The 14,543-nt window shown below is 38.7% G+C and overlaps 1 protein-coding gene across 4 annotated transcripts in view; it reads right to left on the reverse strand.

Annotated features, from left to right (window-relative positions):
* The window catches only part of LOC128694122 (uncharacterized), a 94,022-nt gene that overhangs the window by 36,388 nt on the left and 43,091 nt on the right, over positions 1-14,543 (reverse strand). The window contains exon 2 of one of the 4 annotated variants that reach the window (XM_070093583.1): positions 5,526-5,627. The exons of 1 other annotated variant lie outside the window; for it this stretch is intronic. In XM_070093583.1, the coding sequence (XP_069949684.1) occupies positions 5,526-5,627 (102 nt within the window). Of the gene's footprint in view, positions 1-5,525; positions 5,628-14,543 lie in introns of those variants that run through there. 2 more of the 4 variants (XM_070093586.1, XM_070093590.1) reach the window with 2 other exon arrangements.

The following is a 14,543-nucleotide window of genomic DNA, read 5'->3' on the forward strand; positions in this document are numbered from 1 at the left end:
ACGTTTTCATTCCATATTTTTTTTTTTTTTCGAGAGGTGGAGTGGTAAGCCAGCGGAAATCCTCGGTCTGATATCTGAGGGGGTTTCGGGGGCTTAACGCCCCCGCGGCCCACGCCGTGACTAGGCCTCGTGGTGGATCAAGGCCTGAGCAACCATGCTGTTACTGCTGGTCGCTCGTAAATCGACTCAATAAAAGGCTCTGCAAACAAACCTATGGTATGGGAATGGGGTCCCCCATCAGCGCCGTCTTAGCCAACTTGTATATGGAACACTTAGAAACTGAACACTTCGCCAACATCATCCCTCACAGCCCGGCTGGTCAGGAACGGACTTTGAGTGCCTGTCCAGCGCCTTCTTGAAGACAGCCAGAGGTCTAGGTTAGGTAAGGTTCGTCAGGAAACAGGACAAATGTTTCCTGACGCGGGTCTTAGTCAGATGATGACCCGCCTTTGGAGCTTTTGGTCATCTGACCGAGGCCTTCCGCTGGCTTACCGGTCCACCCCTTTAAAAATTATGGTCATTTTAGCCAGAGGTCTATTGGTAATCCCCCTTATGTATGCTGGGAGGCAGATGAACAGTCTACGGCCCCTCTAACAACGTATTGTGTTGTCTCCCTAGCATACTCGTGGCGCCCGTTTTTCACTGGAAGATATTGCATCTCCCGACAAGTCTTTTGCTTTCGTAGAGGGTGATTTTCGTGTGCAGATTTGAGACTAGTCCCTCTAGAATTTTCAAGGTGTATATTATCATTTTTCTCTCTCGTCTGCGTTCCAGGGAGTACAGATCAAGGGACTTCAACCGTTCCCAGTAATTTAGATGCCTTATCGTACTTATACGTGCTGTGAAAAAATTCTGTATATTCTCCAGGTCTGCAATTTCGCATGCCTTGAAAAGGGCCGTTAGTGAGCAGCAATATTCCAGTCTAGAGTGAACAAGCGATTTGAAGAGAATCATCATGGGTTTGGTATCCCTACTTTTGAAGGTTCTCATTATCCATCCTACCATTTTCCTAGCAGGGACTGGGGGACTGATTACCTCATTCTCCTTCTGTTCTTCAAGATTCTCCTTTGTATGGACTGATGAAGCCACTGTGTGGCGAAACGTTTCCTCAATAAAGACACCCAAGAGTTGCACATGTGTCTAATTTATCACCTCGTGGGACACAGCTTTTCACCGTAGCCGCCTGACTTTACTCTATTTAGTATTACTCTTTGTGTTCTATGTGTTAGGAAGTTATAGATCCATTTACCAACTGTCATTCCTTTATCAGGCATTTTGTGCTATTACACCATTATACACGTGTCGAAGGCTTTCACAAAGTCTGTGTATGCTACATCTGCATTTTACACAAATAACCCACACAGGTCCAAGTCGGACCGAAACGTCGTCACAGGCTCCTTTCTCCTATGTGCAGAGTGTATTGTTCCATTAACGGTACTGTGCCTTTCTGTTCTTTACATCTGCATTTTGTTTGTCCTCCAGAGCATCCAAGACCATGTCATAGTGGTCCAGTAGTTGGGACAGGCAGGAGCGACCTGCTCTAAACCCATGCTAGCAGCCCTGGGTTGTGTGACTGATGGGTATCTAAGTAGGTGGCGATCTTATTTCTCAGAACTCTTTCAAAGCTTTTTATAATGTGCTATCTGTCTGTAATTCTTTGCAATTGCTTTACTGTCACCTTTGTGGAGTGGGGCTATGTCTGTTGTTTTTAGTGACCGTGGGATCACCTGTGTCCATGCTCCCTCTTCATAGAATGCTTCAGGCACGTGAAAAGTGCATTTTGCAGATGGCCAAAAGCTCCAGCTGTGGGTCATCATATGACTAAGACCAGCGTCAGACAACACTTGTCCTGTTTCCTGACGAACATTATACCTGCCTACCATCTAACGTTTCCACCGATTAACCTGGAGTATTAGCCACCCACGATAACCCAAGACTGTCTGTATTGGGCCACTGGCAATATGATGTTCAATGAGAACAAGTTTTAATTACTCCGTTATGGAAAGATTGAAGAAATGAAAGGCTGGACTGAAATATAAAACAAACTCCATCGATATAGTGTAAGAGTGATGTGAAAGATCTAGGAAATAATCAAGTCTGGTCTCACCTTTAAAGATCACACACTCTCATTATAACAACCACAAGGAAATGATAGCCTGGATAACTAGAAGTTTCAAAATAGGCTGGAATACTGTTGTACTCAGGTGAAACTGCAGACCTGGACAATGTGCGAAGAACTTAAACTTCTCGCACAAATTCAGTCATGCACCTCAATTACTGAAGTCCCTCGATCTATACTTGGAACGTAGACGAGAAAAGAGGTGGATGGTGCAGAATACTCAACTATGAAAAGCAGAGGTTCAATGAGTACACTAAGGTAAACTCAATAAGTGTGAAGGGACGAAGACTTTTCAAAACACTCCCTTTATACCTAAGAAGGATTACCAACATAACCCTGGCTGTCTTCAAGGACCACTACCCGGTCTACACACATCAATCAATCAATTTTTATTTCCTTGCAAGATTACATTGAGATTATGAAATTACAATATTGAGTTGCAGTGTAAAGAGCCACTATCATGCCTAGGCATTATGGACAAACTTAATTTAATGCTTACAGACTATATAATACTAAAGAACATGCCAGCCAGTAAACTACTGACTACTCATTGTACTTATCTTTCTTTCGTTCTGCTACAAGATTGAAAGTTATTTTACCCACCGTCTAACAGAGGTCAATGACACTCCCATACCACAGCCTCTTAATGAGGACATAACCTCACATTCTTCCATTCTCCTTTCATAAAAAAAAACATAAATCAGAAAGTCAAAAAACATTACTGGAACAGATGCGTATTTGCAACATTACACAAACATACAATATATACCGAGTATATATCACAGAGTGGTATTCCTCGCAATCTGATATTATTATTATAATCAAGGGGGAAGAGCTAAACCCGTAGGATTATACAGCGCCTGTGGGATGGGGGGGGATGATGTGGAAGGTATTCAGGCTTAACTCAGGGAACTGGAGCACAGATCCAATTCCCTAGATCAAGAGCCCCTCACCAGTGTTAAGGAACCTTCCTTGAGGGGTCGCAACCTGATAATTTTCTATTTTCCAGGGCTTTCTCTGAGCCTTACGCGTTTAGCACTTCCTGCATATATTTTGTAAGGTTGCGTGCTCTTGAAATAGAAGAGCAGTCAATATTTATATAGCTTGAGAGTTCCTATGATTTATGACACAATATTTTAAACAAGTTAAATGAGAAGTAAGTCACTTAGTCTGACTTTGTTGGGTTATCCTGGGTTCTCTGTACATATGCCGCTATGTATGATAATCTATGTAACTGTGTGCTGCTATGTATGATAATCTATGTAACTGTATGCTGCTATGTATGATAATCTATGTAACTGTATTTGTGTATACCTAAATAAACTTACCAAGGTAAGTGTGTCAGGAAACAGGACAAGTGTTTCCCGACGCGGGTCTTAAGCGAGCGGAGGGGAAATCTCTGAGCGGTTATTATTTATTCATATTGGTTACCTTCCTCAGATGACATGACGAAATATAATTTTTTTATTTAATTATGCCCCACACGGGTTTAGCGCCTCTTTTTACAATAATAGTAATAATAATAATAATAATAATAATAATAATAATAATAATAATAATAATAAACGTTTTACTCCAGTTATGATTAGATTATACAGCTTCTCCATCATTTAACAATAAAACATAAAATATTTTTATTCTTCATGATCCTCACACAGAAGTTACGGGAATTAGTTTTGCATTCCAACTGGTTAGTTTATATAAATATAATACAAATATAATTTAATACGACTGGAAGCCCAAGATATGCGTAACCTATATATATTTAGAGTTTTCAGAGTTACATAGGTATGTCATTATTTGACTATACGTATTATTATCATCTCTTAGCTTCTTATCGCATTTATGACGTAAGACTGAAAGCAGGACTTACGTAAGTGCTCACAGTTGCTTTATCAACGCTTGCTTCATTTCAGTTGTTTTAACGCTTCCTATTATTCTTTCTCTAATGCTATTTTCTTTATTTTAAATTAGGTTAAAGTTAATTTAGGAAGGACTACGCCAAGGTTACATAAACTTATATAAGCAAAGTGCAAAAACTAGCCGTGATACCTCTGGCAACGAGATGGCCGAAAAAAAAGTAACGTTCACTTCTGAACGTTTCACACACACACACACACACACACACACACACACACACACACACACACACACACACACACACACACACACACACACACACACACACACACACACACACACAAGGGATCCATACATAGCTTTAAGAAGAGGTACGATGAGACGCTTGGAGCAGGGAGAGAGTAGATGTAGTAGTGACCAGCGAAGTGACGGGGTCAGGAGCTGTGAATCGACTCCTGCAGCTACATATAGGTGATTACCTATATGTTAGCACATACACACAGCTCACTCCGCATCGTGACGTAATAAACGTTGCTAACGAAAAATTATTTCCTGGTACGTTGCTTGCGTGAGAATGGTATCATATGTTACTCCATGGACTAATATTTAATTGTTTACGTTACTTAATAAATTTAATATGTACTATCCATACTGGACCTGTTTTAGCTGAACTGACAATTATTATTATTATTATTATTATTATTATTATTATTATTATTATTATTATTATCAAGGGGGAAGTGCTAAACCCGGAGGATTATACAGCGCCTGGGGGGGGGGATGTGGAAGGCATTCAGGCTTAATTCGGGGAACTGGAGCACAGATCCAATTCCCTAAATCAAGAGCCCCTCACCAACATCAAGGAACCTTCCTTGAGGGGGCACGTAAGTTCCCCCGTCTTCCAGTAACATGTTCATTTTTCCACTATAATCTACCTTGTCCATAATTACTATCACATTTACTTTGTTTCGTAAGGTGAAGTCCAGAATCTTTACTTAATTCATGGTATAACTTAACACATCTTTGATGACAGTTGTTGTTGTAGAGGTGTGACCAAAACTCAGACGTCTACAACAACAACTGTCATCAAAGATGTGTTAAGTTATACCATGAATTAAGTAAAGATTCTGGACTTCACCTTACGAAACAGACAAAGTAAATGTGATAGTAATTATGGACAAGGTAGATTATAGTGGAAAAATGACCATGTTACTGGAAGACGGGGGAACTTACGTGCCTCTTAAATATTCTCTACACATGGATTTAATAACATACAATAAAAATGTAACCAATTTTTACCCTTGATAAGTAGGAAGAATATGTTATTATTATTATTAGTAGTAGTAGTAGTAGTAAATTCATGGGGAGCGCTAAACCCGTAGGGGTCACAATGCCTGGAGAAACGGGAAGCAATCTGGTTTGATCCAAGGAATGGGAAGGTCAGGTTCAATTGCTTGGATCAAGAGCCCCCTCTCCTCACCGGCGTCAGGTAACCTCCTTTGAGGAGAGGGGGGAGGGGTAAGTAACAAAGGAAGTACTGACTCACCTGTACCTGGCTCTGGGGGTCATCACCCCCGCTGCTGGCTAATGGCTGGGTCAGTCCGCCTGTTGGTACCAGCCGCTCGCACTCCAAGGAAGGCACCACAGTCTGGTGGATCGGTTTTTTGTTAATCATATATAGTATATTGGATTCAATTCAATTCAAAGTTTATTCTCTGTAAGGATTATAATGCTGAGTTTACAGAATTTGGTTATTGTGTGGTTTACATGTAGTAAAATAATAATTACAGAGTGTACCACTAGAACACCTAGCATGGCTAGGCATTTCGAGCAGACTTAGTTTAATTCTTAAATTTAAAATATTACAAATTACGAGGTAAGTTGGTATTATGGCTAAGTGACTAAATACTAGTTTGTGAGTTTAGCAATGTGAATGCTTTTGTTTTGGCATAGTACATAGTTTCAGTATTGGAGTATCACAGGCCAACTTATGACTAGTTAGGATTCATTATTTTAAGATTGAGATTGATATTTCTGTTTATGGTCAAATGGGTGAGTGTAAGTGTGAACCACCAGGTGGTATTCGTGTAGTTAGTTGACAGGGTGTATCAGGGAGATAAGATGTTTTCTAATGGTAGTTTTGAAGGTGATGAATGTGTCTGCAGTTCTAGAGTTTTCAGGTAGGGTGTTCCAGATTTTAGGGATGGTGGTGCACAGTGCAGCTGATGACATAAATTAACACCGATTGTTCTACCAACTCTGAAAGAATATTGGAGCTCCTTCCCTTTCCTTAGCTCGAACTTCACTGCCTCTCCTTCCCAAGACATTCTAACCCCTATGGGTTTAGCGCTTCCCATGACTGTTATAATACTAATATTACTACTGATACTACTAATAATAATGTAACCATACTTTATTGGCAGTTTATAAAGAAGCTGGAAGTACCTTAGATGAAAACCTCTCGTTGTTAATGTGGATGTCGCATTTGTGAGGAAATATTTGAATTTCTTGCAATATCTTGGAGTTTTGTTATTGTTTTATTCCTTCCATCAAGTAGAGTACTTAAGTATTTCTTCTATCTCTGTAATCTCCCTGCACAGACTGAGTCCTGTACCTGAACTCTCGGGAAAGACTTAGAATAAAGAAAATATAATTTGATGTGCAACTGGAACACAGATGCAAATTCTATAATGTGCTGAGGATATTTACCAAAGAAAGAACTCTAATGAATTAATAGTGTATAAATTCGAATTTAGAAAGAGTATAAGATAGCACTGGTTTCGACATAAACCTGTAATTATAATTATAATCATAAGGGAACCGCTTAATCTGTGTTAAAATTTGTCAGTCTGAGTTAGCTGAACTGGGTAATGCAATAATGATACTCTAGTGTACCATTAAATGTTCATAGGCTACGAAAATCCAAATGTTTCCTTCCATTATAGCCGGAAATTATCATATATCAAGATATCCTATCCCATAAACTATAGAAGTATAATTTTCATCAGGACATCTGTCATCTCTGAGGGAACAAGATAAATTATATAGAGAAGAGATAGAAAAGAAATGTATGAGAGGTAAAAAGGCGTCATGGTCGCTTCCCCCTAGTCTCATGGACACATTTTTTTTCGCTTGCTTTTTTTACTTTTCTTAATAAAACTGTATTTTTTTTTGTATTTTCACTTTAAAAAATAACACATATACTTATTGCAAAACTATACCTTATAAAGAATGCAACACGTATAATGAATTTAAATTTATTTCATTAATATGATGGCCACGTAGCGTCTCCGTCTGTATGATCAAGTTAATCGCAGGAAAGTTACGAAGGTAGATGGTGAAGTTCAGTTCCATAGTCTGGAAGAACGTCACCTGTAGATGACAAAGACAAAAGCAATAAATGGTAGCTATTCAGCCAACGTTTGATATGAAAACGTCTGCCGCCCGGGCGAAACGTCCTCTGAATGAAGTTTCCAATTACTGCTTTTGTCGTCATCATCTACTACCAGGGAAAATATTACAACCGGTTGTGACACCCTGTCATCACAAGATTCCTACCTGCTCAGGTTTTTTCTCAGCGTACATTAGACATTGCGTCATATGATGAGTCTTGCTTTCTCACAGGGAACCACAAACGTCACACTGATGAAACCGATGACGCGTATATATATATATATATATATATATATATATATAATACATATATATATATATATATATATATATATATATATATAATAGATATATATATATATATATATATAATACAGATATATATATATAAAATATATATATATATATATATATATATATATATATATATATATATATATATATATATATAAAAATATATATATATATATATATATATATATATATATATATATATATATATATATATATATATATATATATATATATATATAATATATATATACATATATATATATATATATTATATATATTATATTATATATATATACGTATATATATATATATATATATATATATATATATATATATATATATATATATATATATATATATATATATATATATATATATATATATATATATATATATATATATATATATATATATATATATGTCGTGCCGAATAGGCAGAACTTGCGATCTTGGCTTAAATAGCAACGCTCATGTTGCCATATAGGACAAGTGAAAATTTGTGTATGCAATAATTTCGCCAAAATCATTCTGAACCTAACGAAAAAAATATATTTCACTGTGTTTGTTTAGTATTAAATTATTGTAAACAAATCTAAAATATATTTAGTTGGGTTAGGATAAAATAAATTGCTCTTGTTATAATAAGGTTAGGTAAGTTTTCTAAGATTCTTCTCGTGCAAAATTAAAATTTTTTACATTAACATTAATGAAAAAAATATATCTTTAAATGTATAAGAGAAAATTTTAGAAAGGACTTAATTTTTAATGAGTTCTTGCTAATTGACCAGTTTTACATATTCGGCACGACATATATATATATATATATATATATATATATATATATATATATATATATATATATATATATATATATATATATATATATATATATATATATATATATATTCAATTCAATTCAATTCAAGTTTATTCTCTATAAGGGTTACAATGTGGGGGTTTGCAGGTTTTGGTTATTTTGTTGTTTACATGTTATAAAATACTAATTACAGAGGGAGCCACTAGGACACCTAGCATGGCCAGGCATTTCGAGCAGACTTAGATTAATTCTTAACTACATCATAATTTGTGAGTTTAGCAATGTTTAGCAATATATATATATATATATATATATATATATATATATATATATATATATATATATATATATATATATATATATATATATATATATATATATATATATATATATATATATATATATATATATATATATAGATATATAATTACATTTTATTGCATAAAATTAATCAACTGTTGTTGTTGTTCTTGATTCGCTGGTACTCTCCTGGCCCGGGTCTTTCCAGATGATGACTCGGCCTTGGCTCCCTGTCTTGGGAGTGTCTTGAGACCTATGTCTGCCATGAGAGAAGGTACAAGTACCTCCTCAGCTTCGGGACCAACTGTCCCCAGGCCTAGCCCCATTCCCCGCCCTCACAGGGCTCGGAGGGAGAAGCTAGGCCTCTGGTCTGCCATCCACCTCGCCCCATAGGGGCTCGTGGGAGTGGCAGTCTTGTGAGCTGCAGGTGGTAGCAAGCTCTGGCTCTGGCACCATCCCAGCATTAAGAGGGCTCGTGGGAGTGGTGCTCATAATAAACAGTTGACCATATTGTCGTTATCTGTTATGAAACATAATACAGGCGTAGGGAGACACTGGTCAGAGAAATAGCAAGCATAGAACTTAAGCTAAAGGAATCTTATAGGAGTCAGGAATCGCGGGAAGAACTAAAAGCCATAAATGAAATCGAAAGAAACCCAAAGTATTTCTTCTCCTATGCCAAATCAAAGTCGAGAACAACGTCCAGTATTGGGCCCCTACTTAAGATGGGTCCTACACAGATGACAACAAGGAAATGAGTGAGCTACTCAAGTCCCAATATGACTCAGTTTTTAGCAAGCCGCTAACCAGACTGAGAGTCGAAGATCAAAATGAATTTTTTATGAGAGAGCCACAGAATTTGGTTAACACAAGCCTATCTGATGTTATCCTGACGCCAAATGACTTCGAACAGGCGATAAATGACATGCCCATGCACTCTGCCCCAGGGCCAGACTCATGGAACTCCATGTTCATCAAGAACTGCAAGAAGCCCCTATCACGAGCTTTTACCATCCTATGGAGAGGGAGCATGGACACGGGGGTCGTCCCACAGTTACTAAAAACAACAGACATAGCCCCACTCCACAAAGGGGGCAGTAAAGCAACAGCAAAGAACTACAGACCGATAGCACTAACATCCCATTGTCAGGTAAGACACATATGCAACAGTTAGGTATCTTTATTTCGAAACGTTTCGCCTACACAGTAGGCTTCTTCTGTACTCGACTGAAGAAGCCTACTGTGTAGGCGAAACGTTTCGAAATAAAGATACCTAACTGTTGCATATGTGTCTTACCTAACAATCTGTCGGTATTTCATACCATTTTAATGTTCACTAACATCCCATATCATAAAAATCTTTGAAAGGGTCCTAAGAAGCAAGATCACCACCCATCTAGAAACCCATCAATTACACAACCCAGGGCAACATGGGTTTAGGACAGGTCGCTCCTGTCTGTCTCAACTACTGGATCACTACGACAAGGTCCTAGATGCACTAGAAGACAAAAAGAATGCAGATGTAATATATACAGACTTTGCAAAAGCCTTCGACAAGTGTGACCATGGCGTAATAGCGCACAAAATGCGTGCTAAAGGAATAACGGGAAAAGTCGGTCGATGGATCTATAATTTCCTCACTAACAGAACACAGAGAGTAGTAGTCAACAGAGTAAAGTCCGAGGCAGCTAGGATAAAAAGCTCTGTTCCACAAGGCACAGTACTTGCTCCCATCTTGTTCCTCATCCTCATATCTGACATAGACAAGGATGTCAGCCACAGCACCGTGTCTTCCTTTGCAGATGACACCCGAATCTGCATGACAGTGTCTTCCATTGCAGACACTGCAAGGCTCCAGGCGGACATCAACCAAATCTTTCAGTGGGCTGCAGAAAACAATATGAAGTTTAACGATGAGAAATTTCAATTACTCAGATATGGCAAACACGAGGAAATTAAATCTTCATCAGAGTACAAAACAAATACTGGCTACAAAATAGAGCGAAACAACAATGTCAAAGACCTGGGAGTGATCATGTCGGAGGATCTCACCTTCAAGGACCATAACATTGTATCAATCGCATCTGCTAGAAAAATGACAGGATGGATAATGAGAACCTTCAAAACTAGGGATTCCAAGCCCAGGATGACACTCTTCAGGTCGCTTGTTCTATCTAGGCTGGAATATTGCTGCACACTAACAGCACCTTTCAAGGGAGGTGAAATTGCTGACCTAGAAAATGTACAGAGAACTTTCACGGCGCGCATAACGGAGATAAAACACCTCAATTACTGGGAGCGCTTGAGGTTCCTGAACCTGTATTCCCTGGAACGCAGGCGGGAGAGATACATGATTATATACACCTGGAAAATACTAGAGGGACTAGTACCGAACTTGCACACGAAAATCACTCACTACGAAAGCAAAATACTTGGCAGACGATGCAACATCCCCCCAATGAAAAGCAGGGGTGTCACTAGCACGTTAAGAGACCATACAATAAGTGTCAGGGGCCCGAGACTGTTCAACTGCCTCCCAGCATACATAAGGGGGATTACCAACAGACCCCTGGCAGTCTTCAAGCTGGCACTGGACAAGCACCTAAAGTCGGTTCCTGACCAGCCGGGCTGTGGCTCGTACGTTGGTTTGCATGCAGCCAGCAGTAACAGCCTGGTTGATCAGGCTCTGATCCACCAGGAGGCCTGGTCACAGAACGGGCCGCGGGGGCGTTGACCCCCGGAACTCTCGCCAGGTAAACTCCAGGTAATAGGTACTGCAGGCTTATGTGAAGTTTATTTTTTTTATTTAGGTTCATTAAGTAAGATTAATTTTTTTACAATTAGTTTTATATTGTAAACTATGTGTAAATTAACCTAGGATGTCCCATTAAAGTGATGTTTAACCAATTATTATTATCAATTAAAACGTTCTTGTATGTGGAAAATTGCATTTATCTGAATGTATCATTATATACATAACAGTAAATGAACATAGATAATTATTATTTATCAGTTAGACAAGTAGGAATTTGGGACACCTAGGTCACAAAAATGTCCCCCTTCGATACCTACCACTGTCATATCCACAAGTTGCTCTGGACCTATTAATTATAAATGGAGTTGTCCTGTCTTGTCGCCTGATATCTCAAGTTATGCAGGAATGCACATCCAACAATTTAGGCTCCTACTTGAGAGGTGGCAGCCCAAATTTAACCTCTAGAGCACGAAAAATTCTTCCCATTACTAACGTCTGTTACTCAATTTAAAAACAAAAATGGCGACTGACCTTCTGCCTGGACCTGGAGTTTACCTGGAGAAAGTTCTGGGGGTCAACGCCCCCGCGGCCCGGTCTGTGACCAGGCCTCCTGGTGGATCAGAGCCTGATCAACCAGGCTGTTGCTGCTGGCTGCACGCAAACCAACGTACGAGCCACAGCCCGGCTGATCCGGAACTGACTTTAGGTGCTTGTCCAGTGCCAGCTTGAAGACTGCCAGGGGTCTGTTGGTAATCCCCCTTATGTGTGCTGGGAGGCAGTTGAACAGTCTCGGGCCCCTGACACTTATTGTATGGTCTCTTAACGTGCTAGTGACACCCCTGCTTTTCATTGGGGGGATGGTGCATCGTCTGCCAAGTCTTTTGCTTTCATAGTGAGTGATTTTCGTGTGCAAGTTTGGTACTAGTCCCTCTAGGATTTTCCAGGTGTATATAATCATGTATCTCTCCCTCCTGCGTTCCAGGGAATACAGGTTTAGGAACCTCAAGCGCTCCCAATAATTGAGGTGTTTTATCTCCGTTATGCGCGCCGTGAAAGTTCTCTGTACATTTTCTAGGTCGGCAATTTCACCTGCCTTGAAAGGTGCTGTTAGTGTGCAGCAATATTCCAGCCTAGATAGAACAAGTGACCTGAAGAGTGTCATCATGGGCTTGGCCTCCCTAGTTTTGAAGGTTCTCATTATCCATCCTGTCATTTTTCTAGCAGATGCGATTGATACAATGTTATGGTCCTTGAAGGTGAGATCCTCCGACATGATCACTCCCAGGTCTTTGACGTTGGTGTTTCGCTCTATTTTGTGGCCAGAATTTGTTTTGTACTCTGATGAAGATTTAATTTCCTCATGCTTACCATATCTGAGTAATTGAAATTTCTCATCGTTGAACTGCAGGCGCAAGCTTCCCATTTTTGAAAACATACTTCTTTTAAAAATACAATATAGGGCATCTATTTACCTATAAATTACCGTATTTCCGGAAAATATACAGTATTTTCCACACTGCGGCCAGGCGGAAGTCGTTGCTAAACGACTCAAATTGCTCATTTGGCAATGGTGGAGGACCTGGGTACATATAGGATCTAGCATCCACACGGCAACATATTACACAAGATTTAATCACCCTTTTTACACTTTGCCGTCCTTGTGGAATCCAGAAAGTTTCCCTAATACAATTTAAGGTATCTTGTACCCCACCATGCATTACATTTTTATGGGCATTTAGAACAATTAAATTTGTTAGATGATGAGTTTTGGGCAGTAAGATGGGGTGTTTAGCATAATCACCCAATTCAGCATTTTGTAATCTACCTCTGCACCTAATTACATTGTTCTCTAAATACAGCCCCAATTTCTCTATTATGGAACCTTTCACAATTTTTCTTTCCATCATCAATTTAATCTCATTTCCATAGATTTCCTCCTGTACCCTCTTTATCCAATATTCAAGAGGATGTGAAAACTTAAATGAAATATTCATTCGAGTTCTGATGACCAGAGCTTTGGTAAGATGGGTAAGGAAGAAGGATGGGTAAGGATGGAAATATTGGAAAAGGGTGGGAGTGGGGGGGAGAGGTAGGATATAAAAGGTAAGTGGCCCAACCACTTTGGTGTAATTTAAAAAGTGTATGTGAATTGATAAGATATTCTTTAAGGGGTATAATACTAACCCATCAGAGTCACATAGATATAATAGGTATATAACTACATGACTCTGAATTGGTAGTAGTTATACAAGTTGCAATTGCTTTTTTTTTTTTTTTTTTTTTTTTGTTTTTTTTTTTTTTTTTTTTTTTTTTTTTTTTCGCGATTGCACAACGGATATTTATACGACAAGATTATTATTATAATCAAAAAGAAGCGCTAAGCCACAAGGGCTATACAGCGCTTTATACGACAAGAAAGGCAATAATTTTCTGGTCAGTTTATAAGTTCGTGACAATAGCTTCTTAATGGTGGTGTCCAACCATAGTGAATAGCATAATTTTACATTAGAAAGTTATTTAAGATGTCTCCCTAATTGGGGGCGATGATTTTCTCAGTATACATAGAAGGGTTCTGGTGGTATCCAATCTTCTTCATCAGGGAGGTTGCTCAAAATCATGGGTCGAGGGTAATCATCTTTATGAATAAAACGACGAACCCTCTGTGGGAGAGTCATTCTTTGAGTCCTGTGAGGCGGAGTATTGATGGTGTAATCGGTGGTATTTATCACTTGTATAGGATGTTCTCTATCTGGCATGTATAGTTCTTGCATTGTATAAAGTTGTTTCTTTTTTAGGGTGTCAAGGCGTACATTTGTGGCAGTAATATCTTGTTGTGTGTGTAAATCTGCCATTTTAACTCTGTCTCTCCTCCTGGTATCGGTAATGAAGCGAATTATTATTATTATAATCAAGGGGAAGCGCTAAACCCGGAGGATTATACAGCGCCTGGGGGGGGGGGATATGTGGAAGGCATTCAGGCTTAATTCGGGGAACTGGAGCACAGA

Source organism: Cherax quadricarinatus, chromosome 43 (assembly GCF_038502225.1).
Source record: "Cherax quadricarinatus isolate ZL_2023a chromosome 43, ASM3850222v1, whole genome shotgun sequence".
NCBI lineage: Eukaryota > Metazoa > Arthropoda > Malacostraca > Decapoda > Parastacidae > Cherax > Cherax quadricarinatus.